The sequence below is a fragment of the Carassius auratus genome, chromosome 1, assembly GCF_003368295.1.
Source record: "Carassius auratus strain Wakin chromosome 1, ASM336829v1, whole genome shotgun sequence".
NCBI classification, from domain to species: domain Eukaryota; kingdom Metazoa; phylum Chordata; class Actinopteri; order Cypriniformes; family Cyprinidae; genus Carassius; species Carassius auratus.
In genome coordinates this window covers 15,936,462-15,960,229 of record NC_039243.1, presented here as the reverse complement: position 1 = coordinate 15,960,229, position 23,768 = coordinate 15,936,462, and the positions used below count along the sequence as shown (strand labels likewise).

At 37.0% G+C, this 23,768-nt stretch overlaps 1 protein-coding gene across 3 annotated transcripts in view; it reads left to right on the top strand.

Moving 5' to 3' along the window:
• Positions 1-23,768, top strand: part of tpp2 (tripeptidyl peptidase 2) — a 31,501-nt gene that overhangs the window by 1,307 nt on the left and 6,426 nt on the right. The window contains exons 3-28 of one of the 3 annotated variants that reach the window (XM_026254634.1): positions 866-961; positions 1,065-1,169; positions 1,695-1,819; positions 6,013-6,176; positions 6,251-6,405; positions 7,597-7,673; positions 7,939-8,066; positions 8,343-8,591; positions 9,961-10,076; positions 10,152-10,323; positions 11,451-11,608; positions 11,692-11,768; positions 11,849-11,955; positions 12,064-12,218; positions 12,329-12,445; positions 13,061-13,161; positions 13,514-13,610; positions 13,737-13,874; positions 14,663-14,907; positions 14,982-15,060; positions 17,222-17,260; positions 18,142-18,290; positions 18,369-18,465; positions 18,542-18,672; positions 20,687-20,894; positions 20,974-21,093. In XM_026254634.1, coding sequence (XP_026110419.1) covers positions 866-961; positions 1,065-1,169; positions 1,695-1,819; positions 6,013-6,176; positions 6,251-6,405; positions 7,597-7,673; positions 7,939-8,066; positions 8,343-8,591; positions 9,961-10,076; positions 10,152-10,323; positions 11,451-11,608; positions 11,692-11,768; positions 11,849-11,955; positions 12,064-12,218; positions 12,329-12,445; positions 13,061-13,161; positions 13,514-13,610; positions 13,737-13,874; positions 14,663-14,907; positions 14,982-15,060; positions 17,222-17,260; positions 18,142-18,290; positions 18,369-18,465; positions 18,542-18,672; positions 20,687-20,894; positions 20,974-21,093 — 3,405 coding nt within the window. Of the gene's footprint in view, positions 1-865; positions 962-1,064; positions 1,170-1,694; positions 1,820-6,012; positions 6,177-6,250; positions 6,406-7,596; positions 7,674-7,938; positions 8,067-8,342; positions 8,592-9,960; positions 10,077-10,151; positions 10,324-11,450; positions 11,609-11,691; positions 11,769-11,848; positions 11,956-12,063; positions 12,219-12,328; positions 12,446-13,060; positions 13,162-13,513; positions 13,611-13,736; positions 13,875-14,662; positions 14,908-14,981; positions 15,061-17,218; positions 17,261-18,141; positions 18,291-18,368; positions 18,466-18,541; positions 18,673-20,686; positions 20,895-20,973; positions 21,094-23,768 lie in introns of all 3 variants that reach the window. The other 2 variants (XM_026254568.1, XM_026254674.1) reach the window with 2 other exon arrangements.

Genomic DNA, 23,768 nt, shown 5'->3' with positions numbered 1-23,768 from the left:
TTCAGATGCTCAGGTTACTAAAACTATATCTGTGTGACTATCACAACACATTTCCATCTCATATTTCACCATAAAATCAAAGGAAAGAAAATAAGAGATTATATTTTGGATTTAGAAAATGCAAACTGCTACAGAACCATTAGGATTTTCTACATTGTGACATTTTAATTTTAATCCTTAATGCAAAAGTACTCCGCAAACACTTTCAAAAATGTTTTAACAGTCAACCCTACATCCATTTTTGAGTTTTCATTCAAAGCAAACTTATTTAGGATTTTAAATTGATCTTTTATAGTATTCTAACTTATTTTTCACGAAAATAGCCAAGGAAGCTGGCATGGCATTAAAACACCAACAATTGCAAAACATATAAATCTCTCATTACTGTGTGTTAGGCATTGTTTAACTTTTTAAGATATTCATGTTTTACTAAGTGGTATTTCTAATTTCTTAGTACGATATTTTTACTGTGGAGTTGTCAAACAAATTATTTTATTTCAGTATTACAACAAATATTACTATAGTATACAAATCATGTGCAAAATCATGTAGTTTGCCATTTTTGCCATTTGAGTGCATGTCATGAAAATATCAAATGTAGCATTTATTCCCTCATGCAATATTTATGTATTTATTGAAGTGTCAAAGAATCCAACGGAACAATATAATTATCTTCCCACCTCAAAATATAGTTTAAAAAATATATATAAATATTTTTTAAATAATAACTTGATAAAAAAAAAAAATTGTGTGCTGGGGTAAAATGATAGTCAGACAGGTTCTCGACATGATTCACTCCTCAATATTTTAATAACCAGACTATTGCGTTTCAGTAACAAACTAAAGGTTTCCTGTTTCTTTTCAGATTCCTGCTGCTTGGGTGAATTCATCTGGAAAGTATCACATTGGAATAAAGAACGGTTATGATTTTTTCCCTAAAGCTCTCAAAGAGAGAATACAGGTAACGCATGATGATTTGGCTGTGCTGATGTTGTGCACATGTATGCTTCATACAAGTGCATGTTTTGGCTTGTTTATACATGATTCCATGTCTGGTGATTCAGAAAGAGCGTAAGGAGAAGCTGTGGGATCCAGCACATAGAGCAGCTCTTGCTGAGGCCAGTCGCAGGATCGAAGAGTTCGACCAGACTCACCCAAACCCATCACAGGTCAGATTGCTGCAAAGATTCGCATGCTTGAATAAGTGATGACATTTTTTATTTACCATATTTTTCGGACACTAAGTCGCACCTGATTATAAGTCGCACCAAAAATATGTCATGATGAAGAAAAAAACATATATAAGTCGCACTGGTAAAGCATTACTGTCTACAGCCACAAGAGGGCGCTCTGTTTATTAGGGGTATGCTAAAGGAACAATAAGCAGCATAGAGCGCCCTCTCGCGGCTGTAGACGGTAATGTTTTCTCTTGGTTCATTTCTCTCGGTTCATGTCAAATTAATTTTGATAAATAATTCGCATGTGACTATAAGTCGCAGGACCAGCCAAACTATGAAAAGAAGTGCGACTTATAGTCCGGAAAATATGCTATATAAATATGTCTTAGTAGCTTTTTTTTGTTATGTAAAGGCTGCAAATAAAACATGAGAAAATAAGGTATTTTTCTATAATGCTTGCCAGTTGTTTTGCATGTTGAATATAGCTTAAAATAAATTATGTGATTGCGTTGTCAGATGGAGAAACTACAGAAGGAGGAACTACAGTGTCACGTGGAGCTGTTAGGAAGTCTGGAGAAGAAGTACAGTGATCCAGGGCCGGTTTATGACTGTATATCTTGGCACGACGGTGTCACATGGAGGTCAGAACATTCCCTACTAAACCACCAGCTTTAAAGAAATAGTTCACCCCAAAATGGAAAAATTGCTGAAAATGTCCTCACCCTCAGGCCATCTAAAAAGTAGATGAGTTTAATTTTCATCAGATTTGGGGATATGTAGTAGGGATGCTCGTTTTGGTTAATTTCCCCGACTGACAACTGCCACTCATTATCCGAACATAACTTTAACATTAACTTATAAGATTTGAATATTAAATTAGTATTAAATAAATAATAGAATGGATGAGTGTCTTGTGCCCATTAAAATACACCTACAGCACTTCTGAGAACAAGATAAACAGAATAAAATAATTCTAATAAAGGACTCTTTTTGTGCTTTCTAGGCTATAACCCATTCAGAATTTGACTCATAGATTCACTCTATGATAATCATTCATCCAGTATTGCCTTTTGCGATTATGTTGCCTTTACCACTTCAGTTAAGTGTAAGTGGAGCGGGTGCTTACACAGTGAAATATGTCTGTAGGCATGTATCGACAAACCCCCATGAGTTAACAAATATATATATCAGAGATTTTTCTTCCACAAGGCTGCAAACTTGAAAAAAAAACAACAACAACATTTAACACGTTTAATCAGTATTTTTTTTTTTTTTTTTACTTTTGGTTAAAGTCTTAGTTCAACCAAAAATGAAAATGATGTCATTAATCACTCACCCTCATGTTCTTCCAAAACAGTAAGAACTCTGTTCATCTGCAGAACACAGTTTTAGATATTTTAGATTTAGTCCGAGAGCTTTCTTTCCCTCCATTGAAAGCGTGTGTACGGTAAACTGTCCATGTCCAGAAAGGTAAGAAAAACATCATCAAAGTAGTCCATGTGACATCAGAGGGTCAGTTGGAATTTGTTGAAGCATAGAAAATACATTTTGGTCCAAAAATTATGACTTTAACTCAACTCCACTTTATTTATAAAGCACTTTCAACACCACAAGTGGAACCAAAGTACTGTACAGAAAGTATAAAAGAGAAACATAAAAAACAAAAAAACAGACAAATGACATACACACAAAGCATTGTCAAAAGCTAAAGAAAATAAAATAAGTTTTAAGCGCACTCTGAAAAACACCCAATAAAGGACAAGTTTCTACAGACAGAGAAAGGTCATTCCAAAGCCTAGGAGCTGCAACAGAAAATGCCAGATCACCTTTACATTTTAAACGTGTTCTTGGAACCACAAGAAGCAACTGATCATTTGAGCGCAGAGATCTGCTGGATTGACAGCGGCTGATTAAATCAGTAACATACTCAGGGGCTAGACCATGCAGAGACTTACAACGTAAGTACAACAGCGCTTTGTATTGAATTCTGTATCATATGGGTAACCAATGTAATTGAATTAAAACCGGAGTAATGTGTTCTCTTTTCTTAATACCCATTAAAAGTCTGGCAGCTAATGTCTGAACGAGCTGCAAATGGGAGAGAGAAGCCTGAATCACACCCAGATACTTAGCCTGAATCACACCCAGATACTATAGTAATAGATTACTATAATCCAAACGTGAAGACACCAAGGCGTGAACAACCTTCTCCATATCTTTTAAAGTAAGAATGTATTTCAGAAACTATTCTTAAAAACAGCATTGATTTGCTGCTCAAATTTAAGCTCAGAGTCAAAAATGACTCCAAGGTTCCTCACGCTAGACAGGTTTTTCCAAGGGAAACAACCCCAGGCAGTCATCATCCACACACCCCTTATTTCCAAATAACATGATTTCAGTTTAATCCTCATTTAATTGGAGAAAGTTATTTGCAAGCCAGCACTTAACTTCTGCCAAACATGCATGAAAAGACTGAATGGCACTTTTATGCCCATGTTCCATTGGTACATAAATTTGAGAATCATCTGCATAAAGATGATACTGAATCCCAAATTTCTCAAAAATAGAACCTAGAGGGAGCAAATAAAGGGAAAATAAAATTGGCCCCAGTATTGAGCCTTGTGGAACCCCACACACAAGGGGAACAATGGAAGAAAAATAATCCCCTAAACTGACTGAGAGAGTCCTATCCTTCAAATAGGAAGAGAACCATTTCAGGGCTAATGAATACCAACCTGATCCCTAAGATGATCAATGAGAATGTTATGATCAGCTGTATCAAATGCCACTGTAAGATCTAACAACAGCAAGACACACGGTTTACAGAATCAACACCTCGTAGGATATCATTAGACACCCTCAAAAGAGCCGATTCTGTACCATGACCAACTCTAAAACCTGACTGGAATCTATCGTATATGTTATTCCTAATGAAAAAGTCATTAAGCTGTGCGTGCACAATTCTTTTTCGAGTACCTTTGAAATCAAAGGCAATTTTGAAATTGGATAAAAACTACTCAAATAGGTCTAAGCTGTTTTTTTTTTAAAAAGGGGCTTTATTCATCATTGTGTTCTCTTCCGGGTCTGTTGTGAGTGCGTTCAGTGTAGTGGTGTCCGGTTCGTGAACTAATCATTTGATTTAACCTGTTTTTCTTACTGAACCGGTTGAACCAAATCACCAAATCGATCTGAATCGTTTGAAACGGTTCGCGTCTCCAATAAGCATTAATCCACAAACGCCTTAAGCTGTTAACTTTTTAACTGTTAACTTGTGGCTGACACTCCCTCTGAGTTCAAATAAACCAATATCCCGGAGTAATTCATTTACTCAAACAGTACACTGACTGAACTGCTGTGAAGAGAGAACTGAAGATAAACACAGAGCCGAGCCAGATAACAAATGAACGATTGACTCGTTCTCGAGTCAAGAACCGGTTGCATCAGTTTTCGGATCACCAGTACACTGAACCGAGAACTGTTTCTGTCGGATGCGTCCGGTTTGAGAACCTAGGAGCTGATGATACTGTGCATGTGTGATTCAGTGTGAAGCAGGCTGACACACAGTGTGTCTGAACCGAACTGGTTCGTTTGGTGATTGATTCTGAACTGATTCTGTGCTAATGTTATGAGCGCGGGTAAACCAAAGGCTTGGATGAAGGGCAATCAATCAATGACGTCATTACGTCGAGCACAAAAGAACTGGTATACTGGTTTTTTTAACTGGTTTATTGAATCAAACTGTCCGAAAGAACCGGTTCGTGGAAAAGAACCGAACTTCCTATCACTACTGCAGTGACTTACATCAGCAGCGTCACTGCGAAGTCGTGAACGCGGATTGACAACAGACCCTGAATAGAATACAATGCTGATTAAAGTCGTAGTTTTTGTTATTTTTGGACCAAAATTTATTTTTGATGCTTCAACAAATTCTAACTGACCCTCTGATGACACGGAATACTTTGTTGATGTTTTTATTACCTTTCTAATAGGCCTAATAATCTAATGTGATTTTCATGCACATCTCCTCAGTAAAGGTCCTCCTGTGATAAGTAGTATATCTCCAGCACATGAGTTCAGATCAGGGTTGCCAAGCTTTCAAAACAAAACCTACCCAATTGCTTCTCAAAACTAGTCCAATCGCGTTTCTTTCCGGGCGATTAAAAATACATGTTTTTGGCAGGGTTCCCCTGGTAATATGTGCATTTTAGGGGATAAACATCACGTTATTGGTACTGGGGTCACTTTGACAGCCGGTCATGAAAAACAACCTCAGACTTGGCAACACTAGTTGGCATTTACTACACAGAGCCTTATTTCACTGAAAATCTACACAAAATCGATTTTAAAATTCGCAGGCGATTCTTTGTTGATTTTGAAAGCACTTTTGTGTAGCTTGTCAGTGGACTACGACTCTGTGTGGTAAAAACTGTTCCACCTGAACCAGTGTTGCCAAGTCTGCGGTTGTTTTTCATGTCCGCGGGTTGAAGGGGCTCCCCAATAACATGATATTTAACCCCTAAAATGCTAATTTTACTAAGGCAACCCTGCCAAAGCACGTATATTGTAAACCCGGAATGCAATTTTTACAAAAACACACAGCTTTTGGCTCCACAAGACGTTAATTGATGGACTGGAGTCATGTGGATTATTATGATGTTATTATCAGCTGTTTGGACTCTCATTCTGATGACACTCATTCACTGCAGAGGAAACATTGATGAGTAAATGATACAATGCTACCAACTCATCTATATATTAGATTGCCTGGGTGAGCACATTGTCAGTGTATTAGTAAGATATTTATCTTGTCCTCAATCTCGTGTGTACATGTCAGGGCTGTGGTGGACACTTCTGAGACTGGAGACCTGTCGTCCTGCTCTGTCCTGAGCCCATATCGAGAGAGACAGGAATATGCCACTCTGGGATACGCAGAGATGCTCAATTACTCCATAAACATCTATGACGAGGGAAACACTCTGTGTATTGTCACCAGTGGAGGTGAGAAGGAGGGTAATGAAACGTATAGAAATTGATCATTGACATGCTTTACACTGATCAGTATGTGTGTGCAGGAGCTCATGGGACACACGTCGCCAGCATTGCAGCGGGTCACTTCCCTGATGAGCCGGAGCGAAATGGTGTCGCTCCAGGGGCTCAGATCCTGGCTGTGAAGATCGGAGACACCCGCCTCAGCACCATGGAGACGGGCACCGGCCTCATACGAGCTGTAAGTCCCCATGACATCACTGTGGATAACATGAGTCCAGTTGACAGGTTTCGATACATCATCGAGAACCATTAAAACTCTTCAGTCAGGGCTAGTTTAGAATTATCTTTGAACTTTTATAATGGTTAAAAAATATATATATATATATATATTTCAGGTTTCATTTTAATTTTAGTTTGAGTAATTTTGTTATGCACTTTATCTTTTTGTTAACATTTTAAAAAACATTTCTAAAATAAAAATGAAAATATTTTTTTATTTTATTTATGATTTGGTGATTTTTATTATTTTATTTCAGTTAGTTGCCAAACCAGCATTTCTAATTTTCATTCAAGTTTTTCATGTAATATTTTTATTTTATTTCTGCTTTTAGTTCGCAAAAACAATTGTTAATAGTTTGTTTACAATAATAACACTTTAATCACATAATAAATGTCACAGTGGTATTCATAAGATTCAAAAGAAAATCAAACCCTGTAATTTTTTTTGTGGTTATTTGTTTTATATTATATTGTACTTTATGAATATTTGTAAGGTGTCTATTACAAAATGCATTATTATTATTTTTAAAAGTGATAAACAAACACACTTTGTGGTCAGTGGGTGATGGTGATGGTTAATCAGGATGTTATTGACCAAAAATGATATCTCAGTATTTTTTGTGAATTTTGGTGATACCTGATGCATATATATATATGGGTTTTATTTTTTCAAAGTTGGATAAATGTTTAGTTTTACAAAGCTCCATTACAATAGTGCTTTTGCTAATACTGCTCTCATAAAACTACAATTATTTGTGTTAAATGAAGAATTTAACTTGCAGCAACTAGTGATTGAACAAAATTAATATTTTAGGCAGAATTAATGTGATTCGAATCTATTGTGCGCCGCTTAATTGACATGCAACCTCATTAATATGTAACTTGATTTTAGAGAAGCACTCGGTGTCCTCCTTATTTCAGTTTAATGATATATATTATAAAGTTTGTATACCGCCCAGCCTTAGTAGTTAGTGAGATGAACGACACCAAACTTTTTACATCTACTAAAAATAAGCATCTGACTCAAACATGCTGAGATTAAGAAAAGTGAAATTAGTAGAAAGATCCTGTCAATACAGACACTTGATCTGATGAATAACTCCTTCATCATGGTTGCTTTATTGATGTTATTTGTGATCTTCGTTTGCAGATGATTGAAGTCATAAACTATAAGTGTGATCTTGTGAACTACAGTTACGGGGAGGCGACACACTGGCCGAACTCAGGGTGAGGCACTCGCACTGCGCTTCTGATGACAACTGACAGCTGAAAAAATATACATTCAAAGTCAAGTCACATGTGTTTCTATATCGCTTTATACAATACAGATTGTTTCAATGCAGCTTCATAGAAATAAACCAGGAAATTTCAATTATAAAGCAAATTTATTTCAGCAGTAAAGCAGATGAGAAAGCTCTGATCTTGTGATGATAAACAGCTGGATGGAGCATGACATTATTAACTTGAGCGCGATCCATGTCTGTTTCTTCAGGAGAATCTGTGAGATCATCACAGAAGCTGTACAGAAGTATAATGTGTTGTTTGTCTCGAGCGCTGGGAATAACGGCCCGTGTCTGTCCACCGTGGGCTGCCCCGGAGGAACCACCAGCAGTGTGATCGGTACTGACCTTACAATTGTGTTTACATAGAAAATTGAATTATACACAAATCCAGCAATGACAAGAAATATAACAATATCAAACAATGATACATTGTCTTTATTCAAATAAGGAGATGACATGACATGCAGATAAAAATATAATTCGGGGGAAGTCGTGTGTTCCATTGTTTTAGTTTCAGTCTTAGAGGGCCAGAGTCCTGCAGAGTTTAGCTCCAACCCTAATCAAAATGTTGCATAATGCGATCAGAAAACGTTTGATGGTTCCTGGTGTGCAGGTGTGGGGGCTTACGTCACTCCTGATATGATGGTGGCCGAATACTCACTGAGAGAGAAGCTTCCTCCGAACCAGTACACATGGTCATCCCGCGGACCCAGTACGGACGGTGCTCTGGGCGTCAGCATCAGCGCACCTGGAGGAGCCATCGCCTCCGTACCCAACTGGACGCTACGTGGCACACAGCTGATGAACGGCACCTCCATGTCCTCTCCGAATGCCTGCGGAGGGATTGCTCTTGTGCTCTCAGGTACAGATGCAGTTCAGCCCGTTTGAGTTCAGGCCGTCAAGTTCATACTAAGGGTGTGAGATTTTGAGCAAAAAAAAAATAAAAATCTCTATTTAGTGGGATTTTGTATTTACTGTATTTTCCGGACTATAAGTCACACTTTTTTTCATAGTTTGGCTGGTCCTGCTACTTACAGTCAGGTGCGACTTATTTATCAAAATTAATTTGACATGAACCAAGAGAAATGATCCAAAGAGAAAACATTACCGTCTACAGCCGCCAGAGACCGCTCTATGCTGCTCAGTGCTCCTGTAGTCTACCACTGAAGATATAGAGCGCCCTCTCGCGGCTGTAAACTTTAATGTTTTCTCTTGGTTCTTGGGTCTAAATAAATGTGACTTATAGTCTAGTGCGACTTATATATGTTATTTTCCTCATCTTGACGTATTTTTGGACGATGCGACTTATACTCAGATGCGACTTATAGTCCGAAAAATACGGTAATGATAATTGGTTGATATTTGACTGTTTTTCTGCTGGTTTAGACCTGTCGTGGACAGATGATGCTTTTTATATTCTTCATGCTCTGCACAGTGGTCAGTTCATGGCAGTGACAGAAATGACCTTTTCCACTATTATTTGATATTTATCAATGTAAATTGATTTCCAGGGCATTTTTACAATGGCAATATTTTCAAAACTTATAATATGTATGCATAATATTCTTACATTTATTATTCTTGCCGATAGGTCGATTATGAAATGATTTTAGAAAAATGGAATTACATTTAAATTTTATAACTAAAAATAAAAAGTAGGTGGTGGCATGCTACTGTGATTGAATGTGAGTGAGTCATTGAATCATTTCATCAACCGATTCATTTAAATGGCTTGTTCATTCAGCCACTGAATCATTTATTTAACTGACTTATTTAAAACATGGATTCATTTTGTAATGAATCACCTCGGTGTGTTTTTCAGAGACTCAAAGCAGTTTCTGCTGTTGTTTCATAAGGATTTTTTTATTTTTTTTTATTAAAATGTTTAATATTTTGGTAAAACCAGGCAATACTGACAAAAACAATTGTCTAAAATGTAGTGCAAAATGTTAACTTTTTGTTTACTGAACGATTTTAAAACCAATATGACCATCAATCGTTTTGATATTCTGCTTAACATTTTGATACAAGACAAAACTCATGGCAAAAATATGGCCCTTTTTTATCTTGTAGTTTCGGATGTTCTAATTGCATTAAAATGGGTGCATCACACCGTAAAATCATGAGCTATCAGGACGTTTTGCATAATGATGTGTTTTTAGACTATGCATAGCACTCTCATAGCTCAGACATTTGTACACTAAACACTGAGTTTTGTGTGTGTTTGTCAGGTCTGAAGCAGAACGGCGTGCGGCCCACAGTGCCAGCGGTCCGCAGGGCTCTGGAGAACACGGCTCTGAAAGTGGACGATATAGAGGTGTTTGCGCAGGGCCACGGCATCATTCAGGTACTGAGAAGCAGAGCAGTGATGCTTATGATGCATATGTCCATGCGTTCATGATTGTGTTTATGTGATGCGCAGGTGGAGCGGGCGTTCGACTACCTCATGCAGCATGCATCGCTGCCTACCAGTAGCCTCGGCTTCACAGTGACCGTAGGAACACAGCGAGGCATCTACCTCAGGCAGCCGACCCAGGTCACTGCACCATCTGATCATGGGGTCGGCATCGAGCCTGTGTTTCCTGAGAACACAGGTACACGCTACAGTTCATACTGAAGCTTTTTCAGAGAGAAAGCTTAATCAGGTTGATGCCAAAACAAGCATGAAGTTAATCACAGTTTATTATTTGACCTGTTTAACCCGGTCAGTACTAAATACGAGCTCTGATAGATCCTCATGTCACGTATACCAGGGTTATCATTGAGAGAAAAAAAAAACATTTTCAGAAAATCAAATACATTACCTAAGAGACAATAAAACATACCAAACTTTATTTTAGCTAGTTGCCAAGGTGTTTAATTAAGTTTAAATACTTGTGAAACTAAATAAACTAAACGTAGGACTTAATACAATTATATATTTCATTATAAAATAAAATAAAAACAGTACTAAATTACTAAAACATTAAGTAAAATATAATTCAATTAACATGTCTTATAATAGTATATTAGTAATACTAACATAACACATGCATACGAGAGACTTGATTCAATTTATTATGAGAGAGATTGATGTAAACACCTTGCAAAACTAATGATGCAATACTCTGATATTCATAGAATTTTACAGCATAAATCAGTATTGAGTACAGTCATACTTTTTTGAACTCCTTTTTGTTTTAATAAAATAAATATTTGGTCAAATGTAATTTATTCCTGTGATCAAAGCTGAATTTTCGGCATTATAACTCCAGTCTTCAGTGTCACAGGATCAGAAATAATTCTAATATGCTCATTTGCTGCTCAAGAAACATTTCTGATTATTATCATTATTTTTGTGGAAACTGATACATTTGATTTTTCAGGATTCTTTGAATTGAAAGTTCAAAAGAGCATCAAAAGCATTTAGTTGAAATCGAAATCTTTTCTAAGTTTATAAATGTCTTTATTTTTCTTTCGTCTTTTGATCCGTTTAGGAATAAATAAATAGTGTTTGTTTATAATTTTATTTACTCAGAGTATGAATACTTTACATTTTTTGATGAATAAATAGTGGCCCCAAACATTCGAACGGTAGTGTTATTTATAACCATAATTTCTCTCTCTTCTCCAACATTTCTTTCGTTTTTGAAACCTACATCATTAGGATGTATATGTGAGTTTTTACCCATGTGTAATGATTGTGTGAATTTTTTTTTTTTTTTTTTTTTTCTCTCTGCAGAGAACTCGGCCCGTATCTTGCTGCAGCTGCATCTGGCTCTCGTCTGCAACGCTGCCTGGGTTCACTGTCCATCACACCTGGAGCTCATGAATCAGTGCCGCCACGTCAACATCCGCATTGACCCGCAGGGCCTGCGAGAGGGTCTGCACTACACTGAGGCACGTTTGCAGATCTCATCCATGTGCATACACTATTTGACTGTCCTGATCTGTAACGATCCATGTGTGTGTGTGCTTTCCAGGTGTGTGGATACGACACGTCCGCTCTCAGCGCCGGGCCTCTCTTCAGAGTTCCTATAACAGTCATAATCCCTGCGAAGTACGTCCAACCGCTCTTTTCCGCTAGCATCTGTTTTTTTTTTTGCATTCTGGTGTGTGACTTGTGTTTGTGTATTATAGAGTAGCAGACAGTCGCAATCAAGAGATCACGTTCACAGACGTCCACTTCAGACCAGGACAGATCCGCCGCCATTTCATTACCGTCCCTCAAGGAGCATCGTGGGCAGGTAGTGTTTGAGTGAATGAATGGTGCATCACTGCAGTTTTGTGCACCCAAACATCACTCCGATATAGATCTGTGATCTAATTATTCAGTGCATCCGTGTCTCTTTCAGAAATCTCATTAACGTCTCACTCTGGAGATGTGTCGTCGAAGTTTGTCCTGCACGCAGTTCATCTGGTGAAGCAGCGAGCGTATCGAGCCAATGAGTTTTATAAGTTCTCATCTCTGCTCGAGAAAGGCTCACTCACAGAGGCTTTTCCTGTGCTGGTACAAAATACGCATACTTATTTATTTCTGTGGTTATTTTACAAATGTGATTCAATCATAGGTTTTCCTGTGTCTGTCAGGTCACATGTTCATCTGTGTGTCTTTTTCAGCCAGGACGTACTTTGGAACTCTGCATTGCTCGCTGGTGGGCGAGTCTTGGTGACGTCACCATTGACTATGTTATTTCCTTCCACGGGCTGGTGACATCACCCTCTCCTCTTCATATTGTGAGTATCTTCTGTTCGGAGTCTGTAAGAAGTTAATACTTTTGTTCAGTAAAGATGCATTAAACTGATGAAAAGCAAGAGTAAAGACATTTGTAACCTTGCAAAAGATTTCTATTTCAATTAAATGCTGTTCTTTTGAACTCTCTATTCATCAAAAAGTCCATGACATTCAAATGCATCATGGTTTACACAAAAATATGAAGCGGCACAACAGTTTTCAACTTTGATAATAATCAGAAATGTTTCTTGAGCAGCAAATGAGCATATTAGAATGATTTCTGAAGGATCGTGTGACACTGGAGACTGGAGTAATGATACTGAAAATTCAGCTTAGATCACAGAAACAACATATATATATATATATATACAATATATTCACATAGAACACAGCTCTTTGAAATTGTAATAATATTTTAGAATATTATTGTTTTAATGGTATTTTTGATCAAATAAATGCAGCCTTGATGAGCAGAATAGACTTCTTTCAAAAACATTAAAAAGTCTTACTGACCCCTAACTTTGCAGACTTCTTTAGGCATCTTAGTTTCATGGTTTTACTTTCAGCCGCATCTGTCAGATTCATTAATGCTCTTGTTTTTGTGTGTCTGTATGTAGCATGCCTCTGAAGGGATTTCTAGTTTTGAGGTTTGTTCTCCGTTGAGATATGAAGATGTTTCTCCAACAATCACACTAAAGAACTGGGTCCAGCCTCTCAGGTAAACCCATACATTAATGCCCAGAAACATCTCAGTTTCACCCATCTGATGTCTGATAATTTAATTTGTTAGAAAAAAATGTCCAAAGTCTTCCCAAGCTTCCTAAAGCCTTTGCGACTATCATACCATCCTGTTCAAATACATTCAAGTTTACTGTATGAACGATCTTCAGTGAGGCCCAGAAATAAAGGTTAAGTAGGGACTGGGTTGTTGGTTATGAAATGCTTTATGTCTCTTTAATTATAAAGCACCTTCCTAAGATGAAGAGCTCCAAGAAGAATACTTTAGAGACAAATGTTTAAATACTTTCAGCATGATTAATCTCTCTACTGTGGGTGTTTCTCCTCCACAGGCCTGTAAGTGCTAAAATAAAACCCCTTGGTGCTAGAGATGTGTTACCAAACAACAGACAGCTCTATGAGATCGTTCTCACGTATAATTTCCATCAGGTGAGTGTGATGGTACCTGTATGTCTATGCATATTTGATAGTGAATGATATTTTTGTTTACACTGTTTCTGTGTTTGCGTGGTTGATTTATTGATTGTCGTTGCATGACTGCTCTTGTGCTTTCAGCCTAAGAGTGGCGAGGTGACCCCCAGCTGTCCGCTGCTGTGTGAGTTATTATACGAGTCTGAGTTTGACAGTCAACTCTGGCTCCTGTTTGACCAGAACAAGAGACTCATGGGCTCTGGAGACGCCTACCCACATCAGGTGACCTGCTGCACAACCTTTACCTGATCACTTGACGCAGGGTTGTATGATGTGATTTCACATTGTGATAGAAATATGTAAGCAGCATTCAAACTAAAGAAAAGTTTGAATAAAAAATGTATAAAATTGAAACCATTCCATGATGGAGCCTTTTCCACTGTCAAAAACTACTTTTCTTTAAGATTTACAGCATTTAACACAATTTCTGCTAAATTGGGCTGCACAATTTCACTGTGAAGTCTTAATATTATTATTGTAGTTGTTATTGTTATTAATGGATATTAATTGAAACTTATATGAATTAAGACCACAATATTACCATTGTACTTTTAGGTAAAACATGATATTTTTTTAAATAAGTAAATTAACTGTCAGAACCGAACACTTTCTCATTTTGTAAAAGTCAGTTTTAATTATCGTATTTTTCGGACTATAAGTCGCATTTATTTAGAACCAAGAGAAAACATTACCGTCTACAGCCGTGAGAGGGCTCTCTATGCTTATCAGTGTAGACTACAGGAGCACTGAGCAGCATAGAGCGTCATCTCACGGCTGAAGACGCTAATGTGAACTCTTGGTTCATTTCTCCCGGTTCATGTCAAATTAATTTTGATAAATAAGTCGCACCTGACTATAAGTCGCAGGACCAGCCAAACTATGACAAAAAGTGTGACTTATAGTCCAGAAAATATGGTATGTGCGTTAACTTGCAGATGTTGTGTGATTTAAGATGTGAACACCTACTCTACCCTGTAGTAATTATTTGAGATGTTGTTCCTCTGTGGCAGTACTCTCTGAAGCTGGAGAAGGGTGACTACACGGTGCGTCTGCAGGTGCGTCACGAGCAGCAGAGTGAGCTGGAACGCTTGAAGGACCTGCCGTTCATCGTGTCTCACCGTCTGTCCAACACGCTCTCGCTGGACATCTATGAGACGCACCGCGCTGCCATGCTGTCCAAGAAGAAGGCCAACTCCATCACGTTGAGTCCCAGTGCGACACAGCCCTTCTACATCACTGCCCTGCCCGACGACAAGTGAGTGGCCATCCAGCCGCTGCTGTTGAGATCTGAGCCATCAGAGGATGCAGATGTTTGTCTTTGTGTTTCAGGATACCTAAAGGTGCTGGTCCAGGCGGGTACATCACTGGCTCTCTGGTTCTGCCCAAGAGTGAGTTCGGCAAAAAAGCAGTGAGTCACCAGTCTCCTCAAACTCGATGTTCATTCAGCTCGTCTGTAGATCTGCAAGCTTCCTCACTGCGGCCGCTGCTGCCGCTGCTTTTCTTGTGTTTTTATCACTCAGTCTCTCTTATGTGTGAGGGTTTGCGATATTGGCAAGAATGACAACTTTATATTGTATTCCATTTTGTCTATAATGTTATACGATATTTAGCTATGTGTGGTTTTGGTCCGTCATGTCAGCTGACTCCCAAAGCTTTTCTTATTTATCATATTCTCTGCAGTGCTTGGTTCACTGCAGTGACAGAAACATTTTAATTGAGGGGTGTCATTTGCTACCTTAAATTAATTTCTAGGGCATATTTACCTTTTAATTAGATGTATGCATCATCCTTTGTTAAATTCTTACATTTAATGAATATATTCATTTTAAATAAGACAGTATAGACTGTTAAAATCAAATGAAAAGGCTGGTTGCATAAACTTAGCCACCATGTTAAGACTGTGTTTTAAGAACTAGTTTGACCACCTAGCAGTTGCAAAGGGGTAATCAGTGTTACTTTTCAAATACAAGTAAAACCAATCTACCTTTTCATAACTGAATTAAAAAAAGTTATGACCAGTCTTGAAGAAAAAAAATAAGATCTCTAATTTTTAAGACTATTCTAAACAGTTTATGCAACCGGCCCCAGTTTCAACAAAATCCATCTTTGCACCACAAAAGCAGCACATAATCTGCATCGGAGTATGCACACTACAATTACAATTGCATAAATAATGTTCTAAAAATAAGTTTTGAATATTGAAATATGAAATGATTTTACTTTTAAGTGAAATTCACTCAATTGATTTGTACTAACAGCCAATTCATTCATGAACAAAGCAAGTCACTGTCTTAATGAGCGAGTCGTTGAATCATTGACATGAACTGGTTTATTTATTAACGAAGCAAGTGATGTTTTTATGAAGTTAAGTCTTTATGAATCATATATTGAGAAAAACCGCTCGTCTTGCTTTTGTGATATTAATTAACTGTATCATAAATAAACAAACATTTTTATATATTGAATTTTTACTTATTCATTTTTTTTTTTGCTGCGTGATTAACAGACTCGGGAATGTCAGCATCCACATTGTTGAAACAACTATTTTGATATTGTCATAGACTGTGCATATCGCACACCTCTACTCACATGTGTTCAGTATTGATTTGGTTCTGTTCTCTGTCTGATCAGCTGGTGTCGTCATGCTTCACTCATTCAGAGACTCTGATCATTGTGTTCTGTGCTTCACAATGACTCCAGATGATTTGAGATGCTGTCTAAAGCATGTTACATGTCTGGCAACAAGAAACCGCACTATGAAACAAAAGCATGTCTATTAGCTTTATTCCTTTCCACTGTCATGGTGCTGGTGAACAATCAGACTAGTGTGACCTAGGGCTGTCACTTTAGAAAAAATTTGAACGGATATCGAATATCATGCAATGTATTTGAATATATTCGAATATCTAAGAAACACCAGTCTATCAACTTGATCTGGATTAAGTGCGGCTCTTTTTATTTACAATGTTCCCTGCGGTGGAGAACACTTGTTCGTAGCGCACAGACGTCTCTGGCTACTAGCTATTATTCGCGTGATTTGGTCATGGGCCTACGCTACAATACGTCTAGGGTGCCCTCAACTGGATAAGATGGCAAAGAATAAAATAAAAAAAACAAACTGTCTAATCATAGACTGTAAAAAATGGGCACAGGGCATTTTAAAAACTGGATATTTTATTTATAGTTCAATTACGGATATTTCACGTCATGTTCGAATGCATATTCGAATATTGAATAAAAAGTTACAGCCCTAGTGTGGTGGGCTGTCTGTGTTCTCCAGAGCAAGTTAAATTGCATCTCAGTTACCTCTGTCTTCTAAGATTGTCCACAGAGCGTCCAGCACCGTTTCAGTGTCTGTCTGTCTTTCTCTGAGTTTACGGGCTCATTCACTGGGGGTTTTACTGTCACTGTCCTGTATATAATCATCCTGTCATTGTCAACTGTACTGCTGCACCTTACAGTGAATCATGATTATGTGAAGGAGTAGAGAGCAGAGTATAGTGAGGACAGAGAGTGTGTGTCTGTATGTGTGAGATTCTCTCTCTGATGTGTGTTATTCTGACCAGCAGGGACAAGCATCAGCCAAACGACAAGGAAAATTTAAAAAGGTACTGGACGGGTAGAGAAAGACCAGAACTTCTGCCATGTATTATATTTATATTGCAGGGGCCCAATTAAATGATTCATTAATGACAATATTACATGAATAATAGAAACAAACCCTAAATTCACACTCGCACATTAGTTCTGGGCAGCATGACCAATATATTGTTTTTGCTGCAAAATGATGTATTCACTTAACACTTGTTACTGTTTATTTGTGATAAGTCAGCCAATCAAGTAATTAATTTTTTTGTTTTTGTTCTGTTTTTATTGGACTTTAATCAAATCACGCTCAATGATGTAAATTAGTGTTTCTCCACCAGTAAATTTCCGAAGGGGCCACAGAATGACATAAAAGTATTTAAGTTCATAAAGGAATATATTAAATTCACTCTGAATTAAAATATTAAAAAGAAACAAAAGTTTCTTTTCCATCTGAATAACTATTGTTTACAGTGTTTCTGGAATCATGAAATTCCAAAATTGGAATATTATTATTATTATTATTCCAAAATCAATGAACTCTGTAAAATTAAGAATATATTAAATATTAAGTCATATTTGTAATATTAAAAGTTTGAGAGCCACTGATATGAATAGTGTAAGTCAGCAGGCTAGCCAATATATGTAAATCATCATACCGCCCAGCCCTCACAAATGCACACAGTCACACACAGCCTTTATTTCTCATGTCAGTCATTTATTTGTTGCCATCTGTTTAACAAATTCAAAAACGATGATGGGATAATAGTCTGGCTGTTTGAGATTAGTCTGATGATGTTAGAGTCAGCTGCATTCATCTACATGAACAGACAGTGCAGATGGATTTGAGGGATTGTGGATGAAGTGATTCAGCAGTCACATCTCTGGTGTCGCTCTCATGCAGGATATGGTGCCAGTCTTTTACCACCTGGTTCCTGCTCCTAACAAAAACAAGAATGGGAAAGAGAAGGAGAAGGATGCAGAGAAGGAGAAAGACGTGAAGGATGAGTTCACTGAAGCGCTGCGAGACCTGAAGATCCAGTGGATGACCAAGTCAGTCCCACTCATTGGTTCACACTCATTAACTGTGTTTTGATCTGTGAATCACTCTCTGCTCACTGCTGTCCTCAGGTTGGATAACAGCTTGTTGTATGAGGAGCTGAAGGAGGTGTTCTCCACACACCTGCCGTTGCACGTTCAGAGACTCCATCAACTGGACTCGGAGAAGGTACGGCTCACACATACGGCTCATTCTGCCATTGCTCACACAGACCTGTATGACGGACACTCTCCTATCTCCCCAGGAGCGTTTGAAGCGCCTGCCAGAGATCGCTGCTGCAGCGGATACAGTGCTGTCACACATCGACCAGACGGCACTGGCGGTCTATCTCACCATGAAGACGGACCCGCGGCCAGATGCTGCATCCATTAAGAGGTATACAGAGACCGTTCATCTGTGATGGAGCCTTTTACAGTTTGAAAAATAACTTTTTAAGATTTTCAACATTCAACAAAGTAAATGCTCATTCAAGCTACACTATTCTCCAAAAAATCTACCGTATTTTTCGGACTATAAGTCGCACCTGAGTATAAGTCACATCAGTCCAAAAATACGTCATGACGAGGAAAAAAACATATATAAGTTGCACTGGACTATAAGTCGCATTTATTTAGAACCAAGAACCAAGAGAAAACATTACCGTCTACAGGCACGAGAGGGCGCTCTGTTTTCAGTGTAGACTACAGGAGACTGTAATGTTTTATCTTGGTTCATTTCTCTCGGTTCATGTCAAATTAATTTTGATAAATAAGTCACACCTGACTATAAGACGCAGGACCAGCCAAACTATGAAAAAAGTGCGACTTATATTCTGGAAAATACGGTAATTGCAATTATTTTTATATACTGCGGTTTGCAATTCAAACTAAATTATTATTATTATTGCTATGCAAACAATGACCAATGTACTGTTGTATAAAAAAAGTTAAAATATTATTAATACTCCCACTTTTTTTGAGAATGGGCTCATTTTCCAGCTCCACTAGAGTTAAACAGTTGAGTTTTACTGTTTTCGAATCCATTTAGCAGATCTCCGGGTCTGGCGGTAGCACTTTTATCTTAGCTTAGCATAGATCATTGAATCCGATTAGACTGTTAGCATCAAGCTCAAAAATGACCAAAGAGTTTTTATATTTTTCCAATTTAAAACTTGACTCTTCTGTAGTTTCATCGTGTACTAAGACCAACGTAAAATTTTAGGCCGATATGGATAGGAACTTTACTCTCATGCCGGCGTAATAATCAAGCAACTTTACTGCCATACCATGGTTGCAGCAGGCACAATGACATTACGCAGCGTCTGAAAATAGTCCCCAGCAACTCTGTTATTTCTACAACTACACAAACTAGCTGGGTACGGCATGGTATGGCAACAGCGTTATTTGGTTTATTGCGCCAGAATAAGAGTATACTTCCTAGCCATATCAGCCTAGAAAATTGCAACTTTTCATTTTACATCGGTCTTAGGACACAATGTAACTACCGAAGAGTCAAGTTTTAAATAGGAAAAATATAGAAACTCTTTGGTCATATTTGAGCTTGATGCTAACGATCTAATAGGATTCAACGATCTATGCTAAGCTAAGATAAAAGTGCTACCGCCAGACCCGGAGATCTGCTAAATGGATAAGAAAATGTTAAACTCAACTGTTTAACTCTAGTGGAGTGTTCCTTTTATTATTATTATTATTATTATTATTATTATTATTATTATTATTTTATTAAACAATGTTTTATAAATGAAGATTATATTGTTATTTTACTGTAAAAGTATTAAAAAAAATAAAAATAATAATTATTATTATTTATTATAATTAATTATATAAAACAATGTTTTTAACATTAAAATTCTAAAAATTAAGACTGTAATATATTATCATTGTACTGTTAAATAAAAAATATTTAAGTTACTATAATTACTTAATGTTTAGAAATGAAGACAGCAATATACTACCAAAGTAGTGTTAAGTAAAACATATTTGATTTATTATAATTTAAGTTTTGATTTACAGGACGATAGTAAAATTTCAGTACTAATATTTGTCTTCAATGTTGTTCTTTTCAATTTGTTAAAAGAAAACTTTTATTTTGACAAAACAGCTGGGAAACATTAAAGCTTCTGTTTAGTTAACAGGTTTATAAATGAGTCTCATTTCAAATCTGTAGAAATGCTGTAAACATCTCTCCACACACTGAATTATTAATTTACATTTAAGGTGAGGAGAGACCAAGATCCTCATGATGATGATTATGGAAACATGAAACATTAATTTCAGGATTGTTGTTGTTGTGTAAAGCTGGTATCATTTATAGTTGAAGTCATAGTGTACACACGTGATTATGTGGCACATGACAGAATGCAGAATGAGCGTGTTTCTTGTTCTTGCAGTGACATGGAGAAGCAGAAGGTGTCTCTGCTAGATGCTCTCTGCAGGAAGGGCTGTGCTCTAGCGGATCAGCTGATGCAGCCAGCAGCACAAGAGGGCGCCAGCGCAGGTGAGGTGGGCAGCTCTGATGACGAGCCGCAGAGCGTGGCCAAAGCATTGACCGACACCTTCTGGGAGGTGCAGAAGTGGGCTGAGCTCACTGACTCTAAGGTACGGAGGTCAAACATTTACAGGTATACTAGTAATTTGATTACTGTTGTTTTATTTGACATGATGATTTTCTCTGCAGGTTTTAACATTTTCCTACAAGCATGCGTTAGTAAACAAGATGTACGCAAGAGCCTTGAAGTACGCTACTAAGATTGTTGAGGAGAAATCCAGCAAAGACAACTGGAAGAACTGCATACAGGTAAGAATATCCCATGTTCCTTGCATCTGCAGGGATGAAAACTTGCGCTGAACAGTTTTTTTTTTTGCGTGAGTAGGCTCAGTAAGTTATGCTACAAGGGGAAGCACCCATTGCTTAGTTTCCCTACATAATCCACTCACAATTTGAAGAAAAGTTTTGTTTGTCTAAGAAAACCAAAGTATACAGTTTCAGGAATGACAGACGTGAGTGAATTACGTGAATGAATTTGCTAAATTGTTCCGCAAGTCATTGCTTTGATTAACAGTGATAACTGTAGCAAAGAACGGAACGAATGACAAGCTGTTGTCAAAAACAGAGCTGTGCATTTAAGTGATTCAGTCTAAATTCAGATCAACAACAGGAACAGGTCTGTTGGCTGAATATATTTAGCAGCTTCTATAGGTAAAGATACAATTAAAACACTCTTTTTGATGTCTTTAAGGCAATGTTTTAAAAAATATATAGTTTTAAAATTAAATATTAAAAAATATAAATATATAATGCAGTATTTAATTAATGAATTATTTTATTATTTAACAGTATAACTTCATACTTACTACTATAGTAAAAAAAAAAGTACAAAAAGTACCTCTTTGTCACTTTTTTCATTTATGATGAGTTTTCATTCCTGCATCTGCAAGTCTGCATTTATTTGATTTGACTGAAACATGATTACAATTTAAAATAACTATTTTCTATGTGAATCCAGTGTAGAAAGTAATTTATTCCTGTGATCAAGACAGAAATTTCAGCATCGTTACTCCAGTCTTTAGTGTCACATGATCCTTCAGAAATCATTCTCATATGCTGATTTATTTTTTAAGAGACATTTCTGATTATTATCAATATTAAAAGCCGTTGTTCTGCTTTCTGTTAAATATTGAAGATTAAAAAAAATCTAAATACAATACTAATTATAAATATGTGTCAACCAAATTTAATGATATACAAAGATGAAATTATGATATAAAAAAATCAATTATGACAAGCAGTGTTCCCTCTATTTTATTTCTTGCTGAGCAAAACTTTTCTCTATTGGGTAGACATTGTGGCCACCTGAGCAAAAACATTCTTTATACCAGAACTGTAGAGCACAAACATGGGCTATTTATGTGTGGTTTGATCCTTGATGTAACTAAATGATTCACAGTGCTGTGTTTTTTTGCAGTGCTGTTACCAAGAAATTGTACTTTTAAAAAATCATTAAAAAAGTCTCACACAGAACAGTTAAACTCTTATATAATAATAATTATATATATATATATATATATATATATATATATATATATATATATATATATATATATATATATATATATATATATATATATATATATATATATATATATATATATATATATATATTATATTTACATTTAGTACTTTATCAGACGCGTTTATCCAAAGCAATTTACAAATGAGGACAATAGAAGCAATCAAAACTAACAAAAGAACAGTATGTAAGTGCAAATGACAAGTCTCGGTTAGCCTAACACAGTACACTTAGCAAGGTATTTTATATATATACTCACTAGCCACTTTATTAGGTACACCTTGTTAGTATCCATGATGTGAATCTCCCGTTTCACCACATCCCAAAGATGCTCTATTGGATTGAGATCTGATGACTGTGGAGGCCATTTAAGTCAGTACACTGAACCGAGAACTGTTTCTGTCGGATGCGTCCGATTCGAGATACGAGGAGCTGATGATACTTCGCATAAGTGATTCAGGGTGAAGCAGATTGACACAGAGCACGTCTGAAACTAACTGCTTCTTTTGGTGGTTGATTCTGAACTGATTCTGTGCTAATGTTATGATCTCTGTCGACTGGAACGCTATCACTTTTAATTTAAAATGGGTTATTTAAAACAATTACTTATCGAACAGATGGAATTAGAAATAAAGGCCTGCCTCTAATAAAAGCCTGCTTCAAATAAAAGCCTGTTACCTTCTGCAGTTCAGGTATATAAAGGCCCCAAAGCACTTTAATTTAATAGATCTTTAAGATCGCGAGCACGATTCAAACACCATGATTGTTTCTAAATTACAACGTTTCATCTGTTTCATTCCTCAACCTTGCGATTGAGATGTGTGCGATTACAATGTTGTAATCACTTGTTGGTTCATCTGTGCGGTGTACAATCAAATCATTGTGATTTGAAAATTTTAATTTGCGTTCACGTTAGCATTGACCTAAACTGCTTCATAGTCTTTTCAGCCACAAACATTGTAATCACAAACATTCTAATCTAATCACAGAAGTACTGGGATAAAAGTTTATAGTTCAGGTAAAAACTATACTGAACAAAATTTATAAACACACTTTTTCATGAGCTGAACTCCAGGATCTAAGACTTTTTCTATAAATATTGTTCACAAATCTGTCTAAATCAATGTTAGTGAGCACTTCTCCTTTGCCGAGATAATCCATCCACCTCACAGGTGTGACATATCAAGATGAAGATTAGACGGCATGATTATTGCACATCTAAGGGAGCTCATCTGCATGCTCTTTGTCCTCATCGGGGTCTAAACCTGACTGCAGTTCAGTGAGTGGGAATATGCCCACATTCGATGGCGTCTGGAACTTTGGAAAGGCGTTCTCTTCATGGATAAATCCTGATTTGCTGATATTAATGTTGTGGATCGAGTGGCCCATGGTGGCAGTGGGT